A 24,246-nucleotide genomic window follows, 5' to 3' on the forward strand; every position below is an offset into this window, starting at 1 on the left:
TACCACTGAACGGTTTAATTTACTTTAATTTACTTAATGATAATGCTAATTTACAAAACTCAAAATCTCTGCAAATTCTGTATAAATATGTGTATTTGCTCATCAGGTGTGTTTGGTGCTGATGAAGTGAAGTCAGTGTTGGTGGTGATGGAGGGATGAATCTGATGATTTGTACAGCAGTGTGGTGAACAATCCCATCAGGAACCAGACGCATCATCTCATCAGCACTGAACTCTGTCAACTCTGTTTTTCATTTCAGTTTTATTTGTAGCACTTTCACAATGCAAATCATTCTAAAGCAGCATTACAAAGAGTAGTGCCTCACAAACACACTCCGATTAATCAGACAGTCAATAATTATATTTGTATGATTTTTTTTTTTTTTTTTTTTTTGCATTCTGTTGTATTTTTGTAAGAAAAGTTGCAAGATCAAAGACTCCCACTCAATGAGAAAATCATGTCTACACCTGTAGTTATCTGAATAAAACCTTTATTATGTCCACTGACGAGTGTTGAGTTAAATAAGATAAAGCTGGGTTTTTTTTTTTTTTTACCTATTTTATTATTTTAGTGTTCTAGTGATATTGCTTTCCACATTTTATCACACAGAATAATGTGATACTATTAATTAAACATATGTTGTGAGCCTTGGTTAAGATGCAGGTCACTTCAATTGATTTGTGTGCTTATATTTGTTAGATCATTTAGTTATAGGTTAGTGGAGTTCTTATTGTATTATTGTATTATTTTTTGAGTAAAAAAAATCACTCTGAACACATTTGTAGTCAACAGTGATTCAAGAGTTGGCATGTCACTTAAATAAATTTAGTAATAACTTGACATGAAGGTGGAGTGCAAATGTTTGGAAGAATTGATGCCGATTCTGATACTGATTGCTGATTTTTATTATTATTTTTTTCTTTAAGCAAGAGACAAAAAAGAATGAAAGAGTAGATGAGAAAGATGTTTATTTGCTCTACTGCAGGCTGAACTGGCCTTAAAAAATCTGTAGCCATCTGAAATGAGCAGTAACACTGCATTTTAATCAAAGTCCAAACAAAGATGCTACATACATGTAGCAAGAGCAGTTATTTATTTATTTTTTATTTAAATTAAATTGTACAATTACAAGATTTAAAGCAAACAGAGTGGTCTGGCTTCAGCTATGGTAAATTATACTAAAAATGCAAATTCACTCTCTGACAGCAGGTGGCGCTTATGGAACAGCAACAATTCCTTGGTTGTCGCTGTAAACAAAGCAGCACTGCGCTTATAAACAATACTTTAATGTGTATAATACATGTGACCCTGGACCACAAAACCAGTCTCAAGTGTCAATTTTTCGAAATTGAGATGTATACATAATCTGAAAGCTGAATAAATAAGCTTTCCATTGATGTATGGTTTATTAGGATCGGACAATATTTGGACGAGATGCAACTAGTTGAAAATCTGGAATCTGAGGTACAAAAAATCTAAATATTAAGAAAATCACTTTTAAAGATGTCCAAATGAAGTTATTAGCAATGCATATCACTAATCAAAAATGAAGTTTTGATGTATTTACAGTAGGAAATATACAAAACATTTTCATGGAACATGATCTTTACTTTTTGTCATGAAAAATCTATTATTTTGACCCATACAATGTATTTTTGGCTATTGCTACAAATATACCTCAGTAACTTAAAACTGCTTTTGTGTTCCAGGGTCACATATGGAGGTAAGATGAAAAGAAAATGCCATTAAAACATTTCTGAAGACAGACAGTTACTTCAGTGATACATTTATATAAACCCCAACCCCCAGTTCAATATTTAGGATTTTCTTTTGAATATATTCCAGCATTGGAAACAGTGAGCTTGCTCTGCCTGTACAGTATTTTCTCAGCTAGTGTGTTTATTCTCTCCACTTTGCCTCCGTCTTTAATGCGTCCCGTCTCTGGCCTCTGTTAACGTCCTTCGTTCCATCTATGGTGCATTGTGATTGGGTTTACGCTGTCAATACAAAAGACAAACCAATGCGCTGCTGTCCCTGCATGCTGGGCCAAAGTATTGGCCCAAAGTGCGTCGCCCAATGGGAAAATGCCCTATATCCCTAATGGCCAGTCCGCCCCTGGTTTGAATACAATCAAATGACTTAAATGACTTAAGTCACTTCTTTAAAATAAAATGACATCAGATGTTCACAAAAATTCAGCTGAAAAACCAAGTACCAGAGATACACTTTAACAAGGGAGATGTTCAAAATGTGCAGTGCTGGGGACGTCCATGACCAGAACTGGCTTAGAACTTCATTTTCTTTAAATAATATAAAATGTGAAAGTTTAAACCACGTCTTTAGAAAGAGTTTGCTTTCTGTTTTCTTTTGTCTGTAAGTAGAACATGCATGAGAACATGCAAACTCCACACAGAACAGCCTCCTGGCTGTGAGGTGACAATGCAGCTCAGTGTTAATGTTAGCTAGCACTGCTAAATCAGCTCTGAACTGAATGTCTGTAACGTCAATGATTTAATATAAAATGTTCGGATACCTTTACAAGCATCCTCTTAAAATGCTGAACTGGGAGAAATGGGAACATGAGCCAGTAGCAATTGCTCTTAAACTTAATTTCTAGAGTCTATTGTCTATGAAAGCCATGTGAGAAGACACACAGACTGTGTGGGAGGTGTTACTGGAGCAGTTTATTCACACTTACTGCAGAGCTTCACAAAACCACTTCACTACAGACCAACAGCTCACTGCTCTCCAGCTCTTCTGTGGCTACAGCTTTCAAAAACTTGTTACAACATTTCTGTTGGGCTTTGTTTTAAATGTCGCCTTTTCAGAATTCAGGTCTGTTGTTTTTTGAAGAAAATGTCTGAGACATTTATTTTCATCTGTTTGTGCTCATGGAGTCTGGCTGGTAAGCATTTTTATGATTTCAGTTCTACAAATTATTATTATTTATCCACATCAACAAAAATCTGATTTTTATTATTTCCAACATTTATTTTCATGTTTTATCAGACTAACAGAATAAAACATCTTTGTGTTCATGATGTTCATTTTGACATTTTTTTTCTCTTCCACTCACATCAAAGGGTTTATTATTGTACATTATTTAATTATTCATTGAAATTATACAGAGTCAGTAATTGTTTTGCAATGAGAAATTTTTAAATAGCTTCAAAGTGTACATATTTGTTTTTTAGGTGTGTTTGGTGATGAAGTAAAGTCAGTGTCGGTGATGGAGGGAGATTCTGTCACTCTGAACACTAATGATACTGATATACAGAAGAACGATCGGATACTGTGGAAATTTGGACACAACAACTTTCTCATTACTCAAATCAACAGAAAGAACAATAAGAGCACGTTTTATGATGATATTGCTGATGGGAGATTCAGAGACAGACTGCAGCTGGATCATCAGACTGGATCTCTGACCATCACAAACACCACAATCACAGACTCTGGACTTTATAAAGTAACCAGCACCAGCACACAGAAGCTGTTCAACACATTCAGTCTTACTGTCTATGGTGAGTACGGACCCTTTTGACCCAATTTGATGTGTGAGTGTTTCTTCAATGATGGATTTTGGCTGTGGACTTTAAGAAAAATAAGCAACTTAACCATTTTAAACTTGAAATAATATTGCTGACTACATAATACATACAAAGCTGAATAGGATTTTCACACTATGTGCATCATTTGACAATTACAGCTCAATCAGAAATAAATAATATAATGCATAATGAAAATGTTGTGCTATATTTACATTCAAACTTCCACATTAATGTTATAATTATTTAAAAATTATGCTAATGTAGTATACAAAAATAAAATTAAATCTAAAATCTAAATTAAATAAATATAATTATATAGTACAGAAATAATTTTCACACAATAGTTTTTTGAAAACTTTTAAATCATCATTTAGTTTTAGAGACCTTTGTTAATATTTTTATGATGGATTTTCATATTTGAAGATTGAAAGTCTCAGTCTGGGACAGGAGTAAAACTAAAAATTAGTACATAAAACTAAATTTATCTCCACCAAGTTGCACATAAACACATATAAATATGTTTCTTTGTTTTAGTTTTAGAGGGACATTTTATTAAAATTATGTAATAAGTTAAATGATTTTTCAACTAATCTACTAAATCAGTACTTTGATACTGATATTTTGATTCCATTTTAAATATGAATTTGTTTGAGACGGGGGTTGTCAGCGTGATCGCTGATATGTGTGATGAACACATCTGTGCCTGACACAGTGAACTTCAACTCAACACATCAAATGCTGACAAATAAAATGGCACTCTTACTCTTAAATAGATTTATTCTCTAATATCTCTTCTCAGCTCACTTGCCTGTTCCTGTCATCAGCAGTAACGCTTCACAATGCTCTTCATCATCATCATCATCATCACAGCAGAATTGTTCATTGGTGTGTTCAGTGGTGAATGTGGGTCATGTGACTCTCTCCTGGTACAAAGGACACAGTTTATTGTCCAGCATCAGTGTGTCTGATCTCAGCATCAGTCTCTCTCTACCTCTGGAGGTGGAATATCAGGATAAAAACACCTACAGCTGTGTGCTCAACAATCCCATCAGCAACCAGACTCAACATCTGGACATCACTCAACTCTGTCACACATGTGCAGGTACAGCAGAGCTGATATTAGCATTTACTTACTGAGCTGATCTCATAGTGCTCATATTTCAGGTAGTGTTTGTTGTAGGTCAGACTGACAGATTTATTCACACCAACGGCTCATTTTGTCTGTTACAGAACACGGCCTAATTATATCGTACACAGTGCTGATCTCTGCTGCTGCTGCTGCTGGGTCTCTGTTGATTGTTGCTGCACTCATGATCTTCTGCATCTTCAGGAAACATAAAAAAGTAAACCAAGAAGGCAAGGATGACCTAATGCTTATATATCTGTAAAATAAATATTATTATTATTAACATTAGAATGATGTGAAAGAGTGTTCTAGAGAAAACAAAACAATAATTCTCAAATCTTTTTTGTTATTGTTATAAGCTTGTTATTTTAACATGTCTATCATTATCGTTGCAACAGATACAACACGTGTAGAAGAGATCACTTACTCTGAAATAACATTCAACAAAAGAAAAGCACAGAAATCGGTAAGAGCATTTATTTCGGTGCAAAGCTTTTTCTTGTGATCTGTGGAAACAAATGTTTGTGCAGAGTACAAGAAAGTTAAGGCATTCATTAAGTCATTAAGAACAGAAATGATGGTGACACTGCACATAAATAAGTAGTTCTTCAGTCGTATTTAAAACACCATGGATTTTTCAGTAACAAGCAATGTTTTGCAGTTATTAGTGCAAACGACAGATTGCAGTTTTATTTTTCACACCCACTGAGCCTGCTTTTGGCACATTGCATCCTGTGTTAGAATATTGCCTGTTGTGTAGTCATTGTTTATTTCAGATCATTTCCTTTCTTTTGTTCGTCTCTTGCTTACTCTCTTTTGATGCCTTTGAGTCCTATGTTGTATAAATTAGGGAATCTCCCAATTTTGGTAATATTTAGTTTAAGTAATTGTCTGTTCAGGTTTTTTAGAGTACCTTGACTGCTTGACAAGCTAGTTTCGAAGTAGTTTCACCAACACTGTTGTGGTGCATGCTGGGAGCTAACTGTAGACCCACCCCAGCACTGCAGGCATCACTATTAGGTCACATATTGAGAACCTTCCTTAAACTGTATACAATAATAGCAATAATAATAATTGATATTTCTTTCAACATTAAGAGTAGATATTTAAAGTTATTTGCTAAATGAATGATCGGTACATAATACTTTTCTCTTTTGCCATTCATCATCATTCATTTCACCTTTATCTGAACATCCAACAGTGCAACGGAGAATAACGAGTGAAAATGTATCCTATAATGCAGTGTTTATGTCTTAATATCAATAACAAAAAAATAGTTTTACCCTCCAAAATGTGGAGATACTATTTTAAGTAATTTATTGAGATGTATGAATGTTATTCTTTACTGTAGCGTATTTTCATGGCAGAATTTGAATGAAAATAATGATCTTGATAAATACTTCAGTGATGTGAATGTGTGCTTCTGTTTTGTTACAGAGAGATAAAGAGGAGACTGAGGTGGTGTATGCAGGAATCGCTGGGAGATGCTGATCAGACTATGATTCTGGAGGTGGAATACTGTGTTAGTGTGAAAATGTTTTTATTTAAAACATAAATGTATGCATATTTTACATGTCAAAGGAATCACACACAGATCTTTGAATATCATTGAGTTTCTGGAAATGTACTGAAATATTGCTATTAACTACCAACAGAATGCATCTTTGACTGACAGCTAAAACCTTGCCATAAAATCATCCGATTTTAAGCGCATCAGTCACACAGGATTAGTTCTTAGGATATGTGTATGTACATAAATTTTTACTATAGCCACTACTGGTAACATTTATGGTCTTCTGCACACTGCTGACACAGGTAACTAATCCAACACAAAAAATATTTCTTTATGTGCATAATTATTAAGAAAATATTAAACATGAACATCCTTGTTCCAAAGAAAGATGGTGGGTTCTGGCACATCCTTGATCCCTGGCTCCATGCACTTTTACCAAGTGTCCTATCAAAATCAGGTGGAACTTTTTATATGTCATTGTTGTCACATTCATTTGTATATTTTTACTGCTGAATATGCATTTGTATTTGTTATCATTTTATATGCCTCCCCCCAAAAATATCGGGATGGCCCCACTCCCCCTTGGCCTACCTCAGCACTACTGCACTAACCCAGCAGCTGGGTAACACAAAAACTTAAAGGGGTCATCAGATGGTACATGTACTTTTACAAGTTGTTTGAACTGAAATGTGTGTTGGCAGTGTGTGTACACAACCACCCTAGAATGATAAAAATCCACCCAGTGTTTTTTTTAATCTCGTTAAATTGTTTCCCCTTTCTCAAATCAAGCCGTTCTCAGTTGCTGGTCTGTGTGACGTCACAAAGACAGGCCCCTCCCACAATAGTTTGACTCACAATGGTGTTCCAGCACAGACTGGACTGGCGTCTTACCTTAGACCCGCCCTGAGTGAGCTGTCTTCAGTCCGCCTTTGTTTCACCGCCGGAGCAGATAAGAATGACTCCTAAGCGATTGAGATGTTCTGTTGTTGGATGTAATAATGAACATAACAGTTGTCATTTAATCCCGACATCTGAGCCACTGAAGATACAGTGGCTTTTTATCCCGACATCTGAGCCACTGAAGATACAGTGGCTTATGTATGTTTTTGAAGGGAATGCACCCCTGATCTACATAAATGCATTTATGTTCGCGCAAATCATTCGTGATCCAGCTTCTCCTCTAGAAGAAGTGAGTATAAGGTTTTTTTAACAATCAATTCACATCGCCTTTCCTAATAATATGCTAATTAACAAGTTTCACAATGAATGCGGCTAAAGTAAACAGTCCCTCAGAGAGCAGCTAGGAAGAGAGGGGCGGGGTCTGCAGAACTAATTAACATTTAAAGGAAAATGCTACAAAACAGCTTGCTCTGAAAAGAGTTGTTTCTGTCAGAGTAAAAAAAAAGGTGGTTTTTACACTACCATTGAGAAATTCTAACCAAACTATGTTGCAGACTTTTCATAAAGACCCTAAAGTATCATATCAACTTGGAAAATGGGCATCCAATGACCCCTTTAAATAACCCCCAAAATAACCCAACAAGCTCAAACCAGGGTTTGAGTAGAAAAAGGAACCATTAACCCTTTTAGCATATTTTATACAGTTTTTATACAGGTATATAAATATATAAAACAACATTCAAACTCCAAAACAAACAAATTTAGAAAAAAAAATAAAGGACAAATAAAACTCATAATATATGCTAATACATTCAAAACATTACAGACACATTTTACTTTTACAGATTTTACTTTTTTTATTTTTCTTAATTTGTGTGTTGAATGAATTAATTTTTTTTCTTTAATTATTGATGGATGGTGTTTGGTGAGGAACTGTGAACCTCAGACCCCTAACCACATTTCCACTCACATGTAAAACATGTCTTGGCTAATATGGGACTGTTGACAACCCTGACATCATTGATGATGTTCTAATCTTGTGACTGTTTAATTATCAGTCACGTTTCAAGTGCACATTTTTGAGTTTTATGTCATGTATAGTTTCTTTGATGGATTTTTGTGAGTTTATGTATGTTAAAATGACATTCAGTCAAGTCAAGAATTCAAACATTATGACAATAATCAATCATGTCGAATTAATGAATTTCTATCCAGGGCTTTGGAGCAGTTTTTGTTAAGTGTATGTTTTTTTATTGTTTTCATATTTTAATACAGATTCAATAGTCCTTCATATCTCTGTTAATACAGATGAATCTGCTAAAGCTCCTCCTGCTGGATGAACATGTCATTTCACTAACAGCTACTCTTGCTATGACATTTTGAAGAATAAATTTTTTAAAAAGTTATATGCAAGATATTTCATTTTTATTACTTTATGCTTCCTTTTGTACAGTAATAAATAAAGACTCTTTATATATTCCTTAAAATGTTCTGCCTCATTTTGACCTTTAAAAAAAAATGTCATCATGGGTTGTTTGCAGGCAGGAAAATCTTGAAGGCGGGGAACTGATGTCATAACAAATGTCAATAGACTGGGAAGATTTGATTGAAGATTGAACAAGCGGTTCATTCATAAATTAGTACGACTTTACCTTCATGCTGTGTAAATACAAAGAGAAGATGCTGAATCGGAGACCTCTCTGCATCTGGTGTAGACAGCAACACTGTGTATAATGGGCTCTGTTGTCTTGTGTCATATCACGTTTCATGACATGGTGTAAATGGAAATTTTAACAAATCATATACCTATCCAATCAGTAAAAACGCATGCTGTAAACGCATGCTGTAAACATGCCCACAGATGACTTGGAAAACACTGAAGTGTGAAGATTGAAGATTTCATTAAGTGTTAATCATTAATCTCATCATAGCTGTGGGTGTTTCCATCGAAAACAATCAGTTAAACAGTTAGGAAGATGTTGACCACAAGTGGAAAAAAACACTCAGTGTGAAATGAGAAGCTATGATGAAAAGAACTGACAACAACCAAATAAATGTGTGAACTTTAGTCTATATTCTACACTGCTCTTAATTCAACTTTTATCTCTCATCATGGCTATTTTAACACATTGTTGCATTCATGGATGTTAAACCCCATCAGTTTTCTAAAATATATTGATCCACAGATGTTTGATCATTGTGTTCAGCTGTTAGAATCATTGTTTGGTTTAGTCAGTGTATTTATAATCAAACTAAAATCAAACTCCAGAACTAAATCAGTGGTTCCTAACCAGCCCCCAACACTGCGTAAGGACACGAGCAAATTATACAGTGTAGGGGGCTCCAGAAACGTAGTTGGAAACCACTGAACTAAACCACTAACATCAGCTGCATTCGATTCACTTACCACATGAAAAGCTTTTCAGCAAGACAAATGAGTTCAAAACATGGTTTAACAGCAACAAATCAAAAGCAAATATAGTAACAATCAATTGAGAGCAGATGAGAGAGAATAACTGGAACTGATAAGAAGTTCTGCAGGAAACTTAAGCTTTCAGGAGCCACAAGTGACTAAAAAAGTCTAGTTATTTCTGCTTGTTTGCATGTGGACATGTGAGAGAAAGATGACCAGAGCAAAAACTTACCAGTGCATTAGAAAATTTGTTTTTAATACTGAAAAGGGCATTTAAATCACTGCACATATTATATTCATATTTGAACATTTTAGAATGCTTGTGTAGACCTCAGGCAGTTGTATTTGTGTTTTCTTGCAGAACTTCAAGAAAATTAAGAAGATTACCAATCGCTGTTGACTCTCTCCGGCTTATTACCAGCTTATTACCAGTTTATTACCAGCTTATTTATTGCTTGTTTATTGCTTTTTTAGCTGCTGTTGTAGTTTTTTTTATGTTGTGTTTTTTAGATGGTGTTATATTGTGGTGGTGTTCTGATGATTAGTCATTACTCTCCGCTGTAAACAAACAGCGTCATCAGCTTACGTGTGAGTGTGCAACAGAGGAAGTTTGTGCTCCTGACAGTCTTGAACGAACTGAGAAAAGTTTGACTAGGCTGCGGATTAAAGGTAATAATGTTTTAACTAATATTCAGTTTCTTGCACAGGCCAATCGTTTCACTTCATAAGAGCTCAGTGTATCATCAAGAGCCACGGATATTAATTTGGTCTATCCTGTATATGCTTTTTTGACTCTGAAACAAAAGGACAAAAGCTCTCTACTGAGGAACAAGAGTCTTGGACGGCCTGAGGGTGAGTACATTTTCAGTTTTGGGTGAGCTATCTCTTAAAGGCACTATTCTTTGTAAAGCAGAAAGATTTGTATTGTAAAAAGTGATATACAAACACAATAGAAATGGAAAAATATGGCTAAAATCTACACTGTATTTTTTATATTTAAAGGGGCATTTACATTTGATAAAATTAATTTATAATAATTTAAATTACATTTATTCAGAAATGTATTGATAAATATACACAAAGCAGTTTAAGAGCATCTCCACTGTCCTGAGTATCTGATTAATCAGAGTTTGATGACGTTTTCTTCTCTCTCCTCCTCTGTTGAAGGCTTCTGGATCTGAATTCATAAATCAGCACAGCAACCGCAGCCACGCCAACCAGAGCAGAGATAACCAATCGGATCACAGCTTCAGTAAAACCACAGCTGCAGATATAGACTTCTGAGAAAAGAAAAGAACGATGTTGATATGATTAATTCGTTTTGTGGAAAAACATAGTGCCACTGCTGTAAGGCTGGAAGAACCTCAGATCTTTGATCTTTGTACTTTGATCTCCTGAGATACGGCAATACAAACAAAAAGCATGTGTTTCCAGATCTCACTGAGAGAAGACGCGTAGAAGCTTCTTTCTCACCTATACATTTGTTCTTTTTCACCCACTTCCTTCTCTTTACCATCCTTCCCTTCACTCAGAATGGTCAACAGCATAATCACTGTAAAAAAGTCCCGTAAAAAAATGGTAAATGACTGGCAGCTATGGCTGCCAAACGAAAACCGTGAAATTAAAGTAAAATATCATAATTGAATATCAATTATTTCAATTAAGATATTTTACTTTAATTTTACGGTTTTTGTTTACCATTTTTTTTAACGAGGTTTTTTTTTTTTCTTTTTACAGTGTAATGTTCTACATGAATGCAAGTTATATTCACAGTCATTTTTGGTATCATCTGGCAACTGGTAGGCTACAATTGTCTCAATCTTACAAGAAGTAGACTAAAAGGTAATAAAGATCCTAAGAGTTTAGAGATATTTTGCTCACTGTATAGGGTGTGTTATTTCCCAGTGTCTTTTACGCAAATCACCATCTGTCCCAAAAGGTGTAAACTATACTTGATCAATCCAAATTCCACTTGTTAGTTCCTGTCTCCATTTGGAGGATCTTTGTCTTGGTCTGAGTACTTAAAGAAAAGTTGCAGGAGGATCAGGTGCGCTTCTGTAGCCAGATGAGTACGTAGTGTGCTAATACTATTAAAGTTGTTATGTAGTTATATTAACTATACAGGGCTAGATAAATATACCATTGAAATATTAGCAAGCATGGGTTGACCAGTATATTAACTCTGTAGGTAAATCGTTTTTTCCATCTTAAACTTCTGTGAAAAGTTAAATATTTCCTATCCATTAAAGATCTTGAAAGACTCATACATGCTTTTGATTTATCTCGCTTGGTCATGGCTTCAAATGGTTCAAAATGCTGCAGCTAGATTTTTAATGGGGTCCATAAATAACACATTACTCCGATTTTAGTGTCTCTCAATTGGTTGCCAGTGTGTCATAGAGTTAAATTTAAAATTTTGTTGTTTGTTTTTAAGTTATTAAATTTAAGTTATTAAATGTGAATAAATCAGCCAGATGCTTGCGATCCTCAGACAGCATTATTCTCTCATATCCAAGATCAAGACTGAAGTTGAGAGGTGACCGTGCGTTTGCAGTGACCGGTCCTAGGCTATGGAGCAGTCTTTCCCTATCTGTGAGATCTACATCTTCCATATATGATTTTAAATTAAAGTTATGGTCTCATCTTTTTACCCTTGTATTTAATTCATTATAGTTTTTGGTCTTACTCTGACTTAAATTTTATTGTTTTATTTTTATCATTACTGTTTCTTTTATTTTATCTTTCTCTGCTGTACAGCACAGTGGTCAACTTTTGTTTTGTTTATTTATGCTTCGAATGAATGAATATTTCTTAGTGCTAGCCAAACCTCTGATTATTGTTTGAGCTCTATGTAAATTGTTACATATGTGACTATAGGCGGCTAAATAGAACCTATATTTAAATAGCGGCAAGCACGAGGCGGCCTATTAAATAGTATTAGTCATAACCTCTGGCTAATGATCAGACTGGCAATTTTGTGACCGTGAGGTCCTCTTAAATGGCTGATGCGAGACACTGAGCAGCATTATTCCTAATGAACGAGTAAAATATATAGTAAAGGGTTAACTAGAATAATGAAGTGTCAGAATAATAAGAATTAAAAATGGACAAACAGCCAATTTGCATTTAACCTAAATTCGAGGTCATAATAAAATGGAGTCAGACTAGACTTTATTAGAAATTAAATTACTTTGTGCAGCGAAAAGCCCGAAAGCACAGGAAACTTTCAGCCACCACTGGATACATTTATTGGGCCAGTTGGGTGGACCTTACACTGACTTACCTGCACCTGTCTGACAGAGTTGAGTGATGTCCAGATGTTGAGTCTGGTTGCTGATGGGATTGTTGAGCACACAGCTGTAGGTGTTTTTATCCTGATATTCCACCTCCAGAGGTAGAGAGAGACTGATGCTGAGATAATACACACTGATGCTGGACAATAAAATGTTTCCTTTGTACCAGGAGAGAGTCACATGACCCACATTCACCACTGAACACACCAATGAACAATATGATGATGATGAAGATGATGATGAAGGATTTGGGGAAGAGTTATTGCTGATGACAGGAACGGGCAGATGAGCTGCAAAATATTGCAGAATAAATCCAATTTAAATTAAGAAACCTGTGATATTTGTCAGATCATTAATATTAAACTGATGTATAGTATTAAATGGTTATAAAATGTTATTAATAAAATAATTAATTATAACACTGCTTGAAATGCACAAATGAATGTTTACAATTAAAGATTCTTCTATAATTTTTCAATATAGGTATAAATCTCTACTCACCATACACAGTAAGACTGAATGTGTTGAACAGCTTCTGTGTGCTGGTGCTGGTTACTTTATAAAGTCCAGAGTCTGTGGTTTTGGTGTTGGTGATGGTCAGAGATCCAGTCTGATGATCCAGCTGCAGTCTGTCTCTGAATCTCCCATCAGCAATATCATCATAAAACGTGCTCTTATTGTTCTTTCTGTTGATTTGAGTAAAGTCCATGTTGAAATGTTGTGTCCAAATCTCCACAGTATCTGATTGTTTTTCTCAGTATCATCAGTGTTCAGAGTGACAGAATCTCCCTCCATCACTGATACTGACTTCACTTCATCACCAAACACACCTGATCAACAATCATATATTTACTCAGATTTGCAGTTTTTAACAATTTTTAAAAGTTATCTGAAATGTTGCGATTGCAAAATAACTCTTCACTAAAGTATCTGGGAATATTAGTCCGATAAAACATGAAAATATTGTAAATGATGGAAACAATAAATAACAGAATAATATGCAGTTGAACAAATGATAATATAAACAGAAATTAAGTAATAAAAATGCTTACCGGTCAGACTCCACGAGCACAAACAGATGAAAATAAAAGCCTGAAACATTTTATCTTTCAGTTTTGCAACAGAACTGTTACAATGTTCAGGTCCTACACTCTTGAAAACGTTGAATGTGTTCCAGTCTGTAGTAAAGTGGTACAGTGAGTGTGAATAAACCCCTCCAGTAGCTCCTCCCACTCAGACAGAACCATTTCAGTAATTATTCATGTTTAAGAAGAGTTTAAACTGACCTTTATGACAACATTTTAATAATTTTACATTGTTTTCTTTCTCAAACCCCAGATTAGTCTATTATATCATTTCTTCTGGATCTTGACTGATGCACTCCAGTGTCTGAAATGAACAGGGAAATGGGGCGAAAAAGCCCCCAAATTTAAATTGTGGAGGCAAAAAAAAAAAAAAACACAGTAATTCCAGATTTTTATATTTATATCATAATATTTAACCGATATCAGGAGTTCTATATTTCAATTATTATCAGCATTATTGTAAAAGTGATATTATTGTTATAGCACTGATTTAAATTGAGTTTTTTATTTGTTTTATTAGTTCATAAATCTTTCCACTGGGCTTCACATTTGGAGGTTCATATTTGTTTTACTAATAGAAAATTTAAAAATCATGTTTTTATAAAGAGTAAACATTCTTATTTCTTCTATCTGTAGATTCTGAGGAGTCATATAGAGTCTGTGAAGGAGGAGTTTATTCACACTCTCTGCAGAGCTTCAGTAAACCACTTCACTACTGACAGACAGCACTTCTGCTTCTTTTGCTTTGTTACAAAACAGTCTGCATTTTCAAGAGTGTCAGGACCTGATTATTATCACCGTTCTGTTATGAAACTGTTTTGCAAACTGCTGAAGACAATGTTTCTTCTCATCTGTTTGTGCTTATGGAGTCTGGCTGGTGAGTATTTTATGGCTATTATTTCCATCAGTTATTTTGGCACTATTGTTATAGCAGAACAAAATATACTTAATTTTTTATGTGCTCATGCGTTTTTTTTTTTTTTTTTCGTTTTTTTTTTGCTTCGCAATTTTTTAAATAGATTTACAATTACTAAAACTGTCAGAAAGATTGCTAATCGAGTAAATACGTGTATTTGTCAGGTGTGTTTGGTGATGAAGTGAAGTCAGTATCAGTGATGGAGGGAGATTCTGTCACTCTGAACACTGATGATACTGATCTTCAGAAAAACAATCAGATACTGTGGAGATTTGGACACAACATTCTCATCGCTCAGATCAACAGAAAGAACAATAAGAGCAGGTTTTATGATGATATTGCTGATGGGAGATTCAGAGACAGACTGCAGCTGGATCATCAGACTGGATCTCTGACCATCACCAACACCAAAACCACAGACTCTGGACTTTATAAAGTTACCAGCACCAGCGCACAGAAGCTGTTCAACACATTCAGTCTTACTGTCTATGGTGAGTTAAAACACTTTTCACAGTCTCACTTGTTGTTTATGTCCAATGAAAATGTAAAAAATATTGCCTTTTCACAAATAGTTTGTTGTTTATGTAAAATGTATTTGTTTTTAATATTTAGTTTTGAAAAATAGTTGTTTATAATTGTTGTTTATGTTTTTTGATGTATTCATAGACTTCTGTGTGTTGAATATTGTTGATAATACTGTGATTAAGATATGTTTTCATGTAATCCATTTTGCTTAGAAACTGATAGTTGAAAATTTAATTTTACACATTTAAACACAAGCTCTTTATAACTGTTGACTGTCAGTGTCTGCATGGACCTCTGTGTGTGATGAACCTTCACACATCAAATAACACACACACACACACACAAACAAATAAAACATGTCACTTACTATTACATTGATTCTCTTTTTTCAGCTCATCTGCCAGTTCCTGTCATCAGCAATGACTCTTCCCAAAATCCTTCATCATCATCATCATCACAGCAGAATTGTTCATTGGTGTGTTCAGTGGTGAATGTGGGTCATGTGACTCTCTCCTGGTACAAAGGACACAGTTTATTGTCCAGCATCAGTGTGTCTGATCTCAGCATCAGTCTCTCTCTACCTCTGGAGGTGGAATATCAGGATAACAACACCTACAGCTGTGTGCTCAACAATCCCATCAGCAACCAGACTCAACATCTGGACATCACTCAACTCTGTCAGCCATTTTCAGGCATGTCTGTGATAATAATTTGTGTTAATGTACACATTCACTCACACTAATGACTGTCTCCTTCACATCCTCCAGATGACTCTGTATCTCAGATAGTGCTGATTTCTGCGGCTGCTGCTGGATCTCTGTTGATCGTACCTGCAGTCGTGATCTTCTGCATTTGCAGGAAACACATGGATCTCTGTTGATCGTACCTATTACCTACCTCTCATATATTTGTAAAATAAATACATTATTTGTAAGTGTTTTGTTTCTGTTATTTTTGTTGAAACAGTTGAGACTCGTGCAGAGGAGATTACTTACGCGGATCCGACATTCTGCAAAAGAAACACACAAGAACTGGTAAGATCTCTTATTTCTGTGTATGGTGTGTCTCTGTATTAATTCAGCAGTGAGTCAGATTTAGGTGTGTGTTTAATGATTTACACAGATGGCAGCACTACAACAGATATTTTGATGTATTTCAGTGTCCCTTTGTCTTCTGCTCTGATGCGTTTATATTGTACGGTCACTGTACACCATCATGTAGGCATACAAATAAATTTAGGCCATTTACACACTGCATTAAAATGTTTGTGTATGTAAGGAACAGAACTCACTCTCAAAATTAGGATTCAACTTTTTGGCATTTAACACTGTTTTTGACCAAAGTAGGCCCAATATTAGAGAGACCAGATACTTATTATATTCTGCGATTTTAACTAAACGACCATCGACAGAGCCGTCGTGTTTTGTTTATGTTTTGAAGGCTACTTTGAAAAGCACGATCTTGAAATGTTGCCATGTCCACTTATTATAAGCGACACTTAAGCATCTTTGGGCTTGCATCTTTGGGCTTGCAGAGTTTTGGTGGCCCCAAGCAAGTGGGCCCTGGGGGGGGCCTTCGGTAGAAACCGCGCTCTGAGCAGGGGTCCCCCCTGGACCGCAGGGTCCCACGCAATTGCATTTGCGTGCAGTTAGCTGCACTATGTACATGGCCTCCCTCATTCCCTCATATGTTGAATTACTATATTTAATGAAAAACAAAAACCACTCAATTGTTTTTTCGTGCAGTTAGCTGCACTATGTACATGGCCTCCATTCAGATACAATATTGTCTGCCGATATGAGTGTGTATTTCAATATTTTCGAGAATGGGATAAATGTATAGACATACATTCCGTTTAATGTTTTAAGTGACAGAAGGAGGAAGATGACAGATGTGTAAATAATGATCATGATAAATACGCTGATGAATGTGCATTTTTGTTTTCTTTCAGACGGCTAAAGAGCAGGATAATGTGGTGTATGCAAGAGTCTCGAGAAGGTGATTAACTCTTGATCAAACTTGAGTTACTAAATTTGTTTTACACCCCAAATATGGGAAAGGTATTTTATGTCAATACAAATATATCCACATTAACAATTCCACAACGGTTTCCCATCCACTGTAAAGTTTTCACTGCATTCACGCTTTATCACACTGTAGCTGTTTTCCTCCACCGAAAATAGAATGTGAAGACAAACTTTTAATTTTTAAATTAAAACTTATAATTTAATATATAGGGCAAAATAAACATACTGCCAATCTAGACAATTACATTAATATAAGGTCTGTCTTTGATCTGTTTAGTTAAAAAGATTTGGAAAAATAAAATCCTTATTCAGGAGTTTACTTGATAGGTAGAACCTTTTGTATGTTTTGTTCCTGCCTTGTATACAAACAATATATTAATTATTTTTAAATCACACCCTCATTGGGGGCTGAGCCCCCTTCATATTGAAATCCTAGAATCGCCGCAGCATTCAATTATAGATAACACCACCCTGCATCATATTTGCTGAATGAAGACCTATACTTGTTTCTTACTAATTTTGGCCTACAAAAATTACAAGAGTGCAATAAATAAATAAATAATTTTGTAGATTGATTTTGTTACAAAAATAGTGGCTGTTTTACTCCAGTACATCACAATTGCTCACAAAACATGATGCATTTCGTAGCATTTCTGCTTTTGACAACCATTTGTAAAATGAATATGTTTTGTATTATCCCTTAATCACCAGAAAAAACAGTAACAGAAAATTACAGATATTGTGAAAAATAGTTTATTTATTTCTAATCTTATGTTCATGTGAAGTACTCTGACATTAAACTGAGTGATTTGTTCCACTTCTTTGCAGACTGTAAGTTTAATGATACATTTTGAACAGTTCTAAAACGTTTGGCTTTTGTTATTTGTGCATTAAATCTGATATATATTTTTCATATATAATGTTCATTCTTATTCTGTGCAAACACTGTATGTGAAGGAATTTTAATTTTGTGAACCCAGCAGCATTAAATGTAATATTAGGCCTTTTTAAAAATAAATAAATAAATAAATAAATAAATAAATAAATAAATAAATAAATATGAAGAATTTTTTGATTTTTAAGGTGCAGGGCTAATAAATTTGGCAAAAAGTCCTTTGATAGTATCACTGTTGTTCCAAATGTGATTTTATTTTTGTTCGGTTTCATTTAAATAATTTTTTGTGAGTTAATGAATGTGGCATTTAGTTGTCAAACATTATAACATTAATTTAAAATATTATATTATTGGATTTTACTCCATGGCTTTTGATAGCTGTTTTTGTTTTATTTATGTTTGTATTGTTTTCATTTGTTTTGTTAGTGCTGTAGTACAAACAGTCCTGTTTGTCTCTGTTGATATGAACTTGATGGAGCGCCACCTGCTGGATGAACATGTTATTTCACTAACAGCTCTCTCTCACTGTGGTATTTTATAGAGTAAGATTCTTAAAAGGTTATATATATATATACATATATATATATATATATATATATATATATACATATATATATATATATATATATATATATATATATACTGAATACAGATGCAGAAAATAAACAATGAGTGGAGCTGCTTATGTTGTGATGTCTGCAAAGGTCAAGCATGAGGCTGAAGAATTTAAAGATTATACTAAAACATGTTTATTTATGCTTGATCTTTGCAGACATCACAACATATGCAGCTCCGTTCATTGTTTATTTATTTATTTATGTATTTGCATCTTTATTCTGTTAGTCTTGACAAATAAATCCATGTTCAGTTTTGCAATATCAAGTTTGCTGTATGAATAATGAAATTAAATATAAAAACGGTAAATAAAAAAATTTCAGGATGTGGTGTCTTTACAGCATTTACATGACCATTAAATAAGACTAATACAATGAATGAGAACAGCAGATCTATACACAGTATTCCGCTGGCAATAACATCCACTGCTTTTTATGATAGAAATCAAAATTATATTGCTCCTGGATTCTGTATTAACTGTCATGTATTCATTTATCGGACATTTTTTATCTAGGAAATAAATAATAGAGACACTACCAGGCCGTTAAAAATATATGAAAATGAAACGCCTTAAAAGGTGTCAATAATAGTCAAAGTCAAAGTCTGCTTTATTGTCATTTCTTCCACATGTACAGCACGTACACACAGAGAACTGAAACTGCATCTCAGACCCTTGGTGCATACAGATAACACTAACAGTAGACCATAAAAATACAGATTAAATATAAAATACAACATAGAAATTGAAATTAAAAAAAGATTAAAAAAAGAAACACAAGGCACATAGGAGATAGAGCGCAAACCAGTGAAATAAACAAACAGTGCAGATATAATGATTGTAGTGTAAAAGAGCTTATTCATAATGACACATTAACCTCATCTTGGCTGCAGGTGTTTGTTGAAAACACACTGTTAAACGGTTCTAGTTCAGCAACGCTTCTCTTGACCACGGTAGTGGAAAAGAAATGTCGAGTGTGAAATGAAAAGCTGAGATGAAAAAAAAAAGATCACAGTCACACGATCACAAAACTAAATGTGTGAACTTTAGTCCCATCAGTTTACAGTCCATTCTGCTTTTAATTGGATCTTTATCTCTAATCACGACATTTTTTTACCCATTGTTGCATTCCCATGATTTACAGATGTTTGGCCTGATCAAGGATCTCCACAGTCTTTTGTTCTTTTTCTTTTTTTTTCAGCTGTTAAAATCAGATTCAGTTGTGTTGTTGATTCAGGTCACACAAACCACACTGAGCAGTACTACCGGCATCAGCTGCATCAGTCTAGCTAAACAACCACAGATGAGTTTAATACAACACTCTTAATGAATTACATCAAAACATGCAAAACAAAACATGCATTTTTGTGCAAATATATAGCAGCGATCAAATTGAGAGCAGGTGAGAGAAGAAATGCAAGCATTGAGACACTTTCACCTTAAACACGCTGTGGTTTATTGTGCTTCTGCTTGAACAAACATTGGTTAACATTGTCAGACTAAACTGAAGCTCTCAGTTGCCACAGGTGGCAAAACCTGCATGTGAACATGTGAGAGAGATGAAGTGTGAAAACCAGAGCAGAAACGGACCAGCTCTTTGGAAAGTTTGTTTTTCAGACCTGCTTTATATAATCATGTTAATAACATCAATTATCGAATAGTTGTGTTTATTGTGAACTTCAATGTCACAAGGCCTGTTATGTGCAAACGATTTTTGAAGGTGTATATTAACTATTCAATATATCTATAATCTGTTAAAAATGTTTTCCTAAATTATTTTATGAATAATGTGATCACTGATCACTGCCTTTTGATTTCAATTTAGATTTGCCGAGATCCTCTTCAATAGAAGCTCCTGTGAAAATCTCAGTATATTATTCAGCAGTCTGTGTATCTGATCAGGAAATACTGACAGACCTATTACACAGCAGCTCACTGAACTCTGATTAAATGCTTTTAAAAGTCTATCATGATGGGGATTGAAATCCTTTGTTTCCAGAGATGGATTCATGGGTTTCTTCCAATAACAATGTGCTTTTAAAATACAGGACTTTCATAATACTTGCAATTTTTTAGCATTTTCAGTGGCTCATAGTGTGCATTGTTTTCTCTGTTCTCTTCTGTGGTGCGTTCCCCAAATACGTCGTTAGGCAACTATGGCCATAGGTTCAAATAGTCTGTGTTTCCTGAAACCACAGATCCAACGAACATTAGCAAACTGCATTGCAAACGTGTGTGGTTGAACTACGGCTCTCCACCTGTGGTTAGAAGCAGAGCTTCATATTAGCTTGAAGTGTTGACGCCACTGAGTCGTCAACCCTTGGCTGCGTTCTATTCAGAGTTATGCCCTATTCCTTTTAAAGACTTCACTGTCCACTTTGAAAGATTTGGAAAGCTTAAAGTTGTCTTGTTCACATCTTACGTAATTTACATTTAAACGAAAAATTTTTTTTAAGTTCAGTTTTAACAAGCATGATTCAAGCATAAATATCACAATTGTGCTCCCTTTGAAGTGCACTCCGAAAACATTTAGGCCATTTTGAACATGGCCATGGTTTGTGAAGAAAGGTGAGTTTTAGTATTTAAGCTACAAGTGAAAATCTTAGTTACAGCATTTTCAAGAAAGATTTCTCATATAACAATACTTTTAAAACATCTATGTTAATGGTTTTCAGGTGTTTTATAAAGTTATCTGAAACCTACTGTAGCCTACATAGCCTAAATACAACATATCTGCAGTGATTTGAAAGTAGTTTGAATGAGCTATAAGAGACTTGTGTTTTATACACCATATTGCCTGTTTTTGCTCTATTTCGAAAAAAAATAACAATAATTAAATAAAAATAATAATTCCAAACCCAGCCACCATAGCAGTTTTGCATCTCTGAGCAATGAGTGTTTCATTCCTGAAAGAATCAATCGCAATGACTCACTTATTAACAGTGACTTGCTGCCACCTGCTGGCGGTTTTAATTTCACATTTAAAGTATCTTTTTATTATTTATTTATTTATTTATTTTTATAATTTTAAATGAGCATTCAATACTTTATGTCTTATATATCAAAACACTATTTCTGCATTTGTAACTGCAGGTTAAATGCATTCATGTCCTGCATTAAACAATGTGTAAATACATCTAAATGCCACTTCAATTGAAGCTTCTGTGTTTCCTCTGCATTGCAAAGGTGAATTTTGTTGATACTGATTTAATTTGCCTGGTAACAGCCCAAATGTCTTATTATTCTAAATAACTGATTCATTTAATTAAAAACAGCTAGTTTGAAATTTATAGGCCTATCTCAGGGGTGTCAGACTCAGTTCCTGGATGGCCGCAGACCTGCAGAGTTTAGTTCCAACCTTGCTTCAACACATACAGGTGCTGGTCATATAATTAAAATATCATCAAAAAGTTTATTTATTTCACTAATTTCATTCAAAAAGTGAAACTTGTATATTATATTCATTCATTACACACAGACTGATATATTTCAAATGTTTATTTCTTTTAATATTGATGATTATAACTGACAACTAAGGAAAATACCAAATTCAGTATCTCAGAAAATTAGAATATTGTGAAAAGGTTAAATATTGAAGTCACCTGGTGCTACACTCTAATCAGTTAATTAACTCAAAAGACCTGCAAAGGCCTTTAAATGGTCTCTCAGTCTAGTTCTGTAGGCTACACAATCATGGGGAAGACTGCTGACTTGACAGTTGTCCAAAAGACGACCATTGACACTTTGCACAAGGAGGGCAAGACACAAAAGGTCATTGCAAAAGAGGCTGGCTGTTCACAGAGCTCTGTGTCCCAGGACATTAATAGAGAGGCGAAAGCAAGGAAAAGATGTGGTAGAAAAAAAGTGTACAAGCAATAGGGATAACCGCACCCTGGAGAGGATTGTGAAACAAATCCTATTCACAAATGTGGGGGAGATTCACAAAGAGTGGACTGCAGCTGGAGTCAGTGCTTCAAGAACCACTACGCACAGATGTATGTAAGACATGGGTTTCAGCTGTCGCATTCCTTGTGTCAAGCCACTCTTGAACAACAGACAGCGTCAGAAGCGTCTCACCTGGGCTAAAGACAAAAAGGACTGGACTGCTGCTGAGTGGTCCAAAGTTATGTTCTCTGATGAAAGTAAATTTTGCATTTCCTTTGGAAATCAGGGTCCCAGAGTCTGGAGGAAGAGTGGAGAGGCACACAATCCACGTTGCTTGAGGTCCAGTGTAAAGTTTCCACAGTCAGTGATGGTTTGGGGTGCCATGTCATCTGCTGGTGTTGGTCCACTGTGTTTTCTGAGGTCCAAGGTCAACACAGCCGTATACCAGAAAGTTTTAGAGCACTTCATGCTTCCTGCTGCTGACCAACTTTATGGAGATGAAGATTTCATTTTCCAACAGGACTTGGCACCTGCACACAGTGCCAAAGCTACCAGTACCTGGTTTAAGGACCATGGTATCCCTGTTCTTAATTGGCCAGCAAACTCGCCTGACCTTAACCCCATAGAAAATCTATGAGGTATTGGGAAGAGGAAGATGCGATATGCCAGACCCAAGAATGCAGAAGAGCTGAAGGCCACTATCAGAGCAACCTGGGCTCTCATAACACCTGAGCAGTGCCACAGACTGATCAAATCCATGCCACACCGCATTGCTGCAGTAATTCAGGCAAAAGGAGCCCCAACTAAGTATTGAGTGCTGTACATGCTCATACTTTTCATGTTCATACTTTTCAGTTGTCCAAGATTTCTAAAAATCCTTTCTTTGTATTGGTCTTAAGTAATATTCTAATTTTCTGACATACTGAATTTAGGATTGTCCTTAGTTGTCAGTTATGATCATCAAAATTAAAAGAAATAAACATTTGAAATATATTAGTCTGTGTGTAATGAATTAATATAATTTTCACTTTTTGAATTGAATTAGTGAAATAAATCAAATTTTTGATGATATTCTAATTATATGACCAGCACCTGTACATGTAGTAGTGATGGGCAAATGAAGCCTCATGAGGCACAGAGGATTTCTTCTGACTGTTTCGGGTAAAAACTCAAAGCTTCGCGAGTGTCAAAAACAGCACCATCTGGTGGTTAACAAAAAATATAGCAGCCAAAAGCCTGTGAAAGACACTGCTTGGGACGAAGCAGCAACCACAAATTCCATAGATGGACTCATGTTACGTGCACAAATAAAAGCCTAACAGTGTGTGTGTGTGTGTGTGTGTGTGTGTGTGTGTGTGTGTGTGTGTGTGTGTGTGTGTGTGTGTGTGTGTGTGTGTGTGTGTGTTAAATTTCTCTCTCTGATTAAATAATTTACCCATTAAACTGTGGCATTAAATGTCAATACGAATATCAATATGATGTAATAGAAGAATAATGTACACAT

The 24,246-nt window shown here is 35.0% G+C and overlaps 2 protein-coding genes and 1 long non-coding RNA gene across 3 annotated transcripts in view; all 3 read left to right on the plus strand.

Annotated features, from left to right (window-relative positions):
* The first annotated feature begins 2,675 nt into the window (after positions 1 to 2,675).
* Positions 2,676 to 24,246, plus strand: part of LOC122134982 (natural killer cell receptor 2B4-like) — a 33,511-nt gene continuing 11,940 nt past the window's right edge. The window contains exons 1-6 of the mRNA XM_042712352.1: positions 2,676 to 2,905; positions 3,195 to 3,524; positions 4,351 to 4,653; positions 4,782 to 4,907; positions 5,076 to 5,143; positions 6,115 to 6,923. Coding sequence (XP_042568286.1) covers positions 2,857 to 2,905; positions 3,195 to 3,524; positions 4,351 to 4,653; positions 4,782 to 4,907; positions 5,076 to 5,143; positions 6,115 to 6,168 — 930 coding nt within the window. The 5' untranslated portion in view covers positions 2,676 to 2,856 and the 3' untranslated portion in view covers positions 6,169 to 6,923. Of the gene's footprint in view, positions 2,906 to 3,194; positions 3,525 to 4,350; positions 4,654 to 4,781; positions 4,908 to 5,075; positions 5,144 to 6,114 lie in introns of the transcript that reaches the window.
* LOC109046423 lies at positions 10,044 to 11,085 on the plus strand. The gene is made up of 3 exons (XR_006153248.1): positions 10,044 to 10,172; positions 10,310 to 10,377; positions 10,671 to 11,085. It is a non-coding gene; the product is annotated as an uncharacterized LOC109046423 (long non-coding RNA).
* Positions 14,581 to 16,202, plus strand: LOC109046833. The gene is made up of 4 exons (XM_042712264.1): positions 14,581 to 14,758; positions 14,962 to 15,288; positions 15,715 to 15,863; positions 16,107 to 16,202. Exons 1-4 carry the CDS (start codon positions 14,689 to 14,691, stop codon positions 16,200 to 16,202), a joined length of 642 nt encoding a protein of 213 aa, XP_042568198.1. The 5' UTR covers positions 14,581 to 14,688.

Source organism: Cyprinus carpio, chromosome A22 (genome assembly GCF_018340385.1).
Source record: "Cyprinus carpio isolate SPL01 chromosome A22, ASM1834038v1, whole genome shotgun sequence".
Classification (NCBI taxonomy): Eukaryota; Metazoa; Chordata; class Actinopteri; order Cypriniformes; family Cyprinidae; genus Cyprinus; species Cyprinus carpio.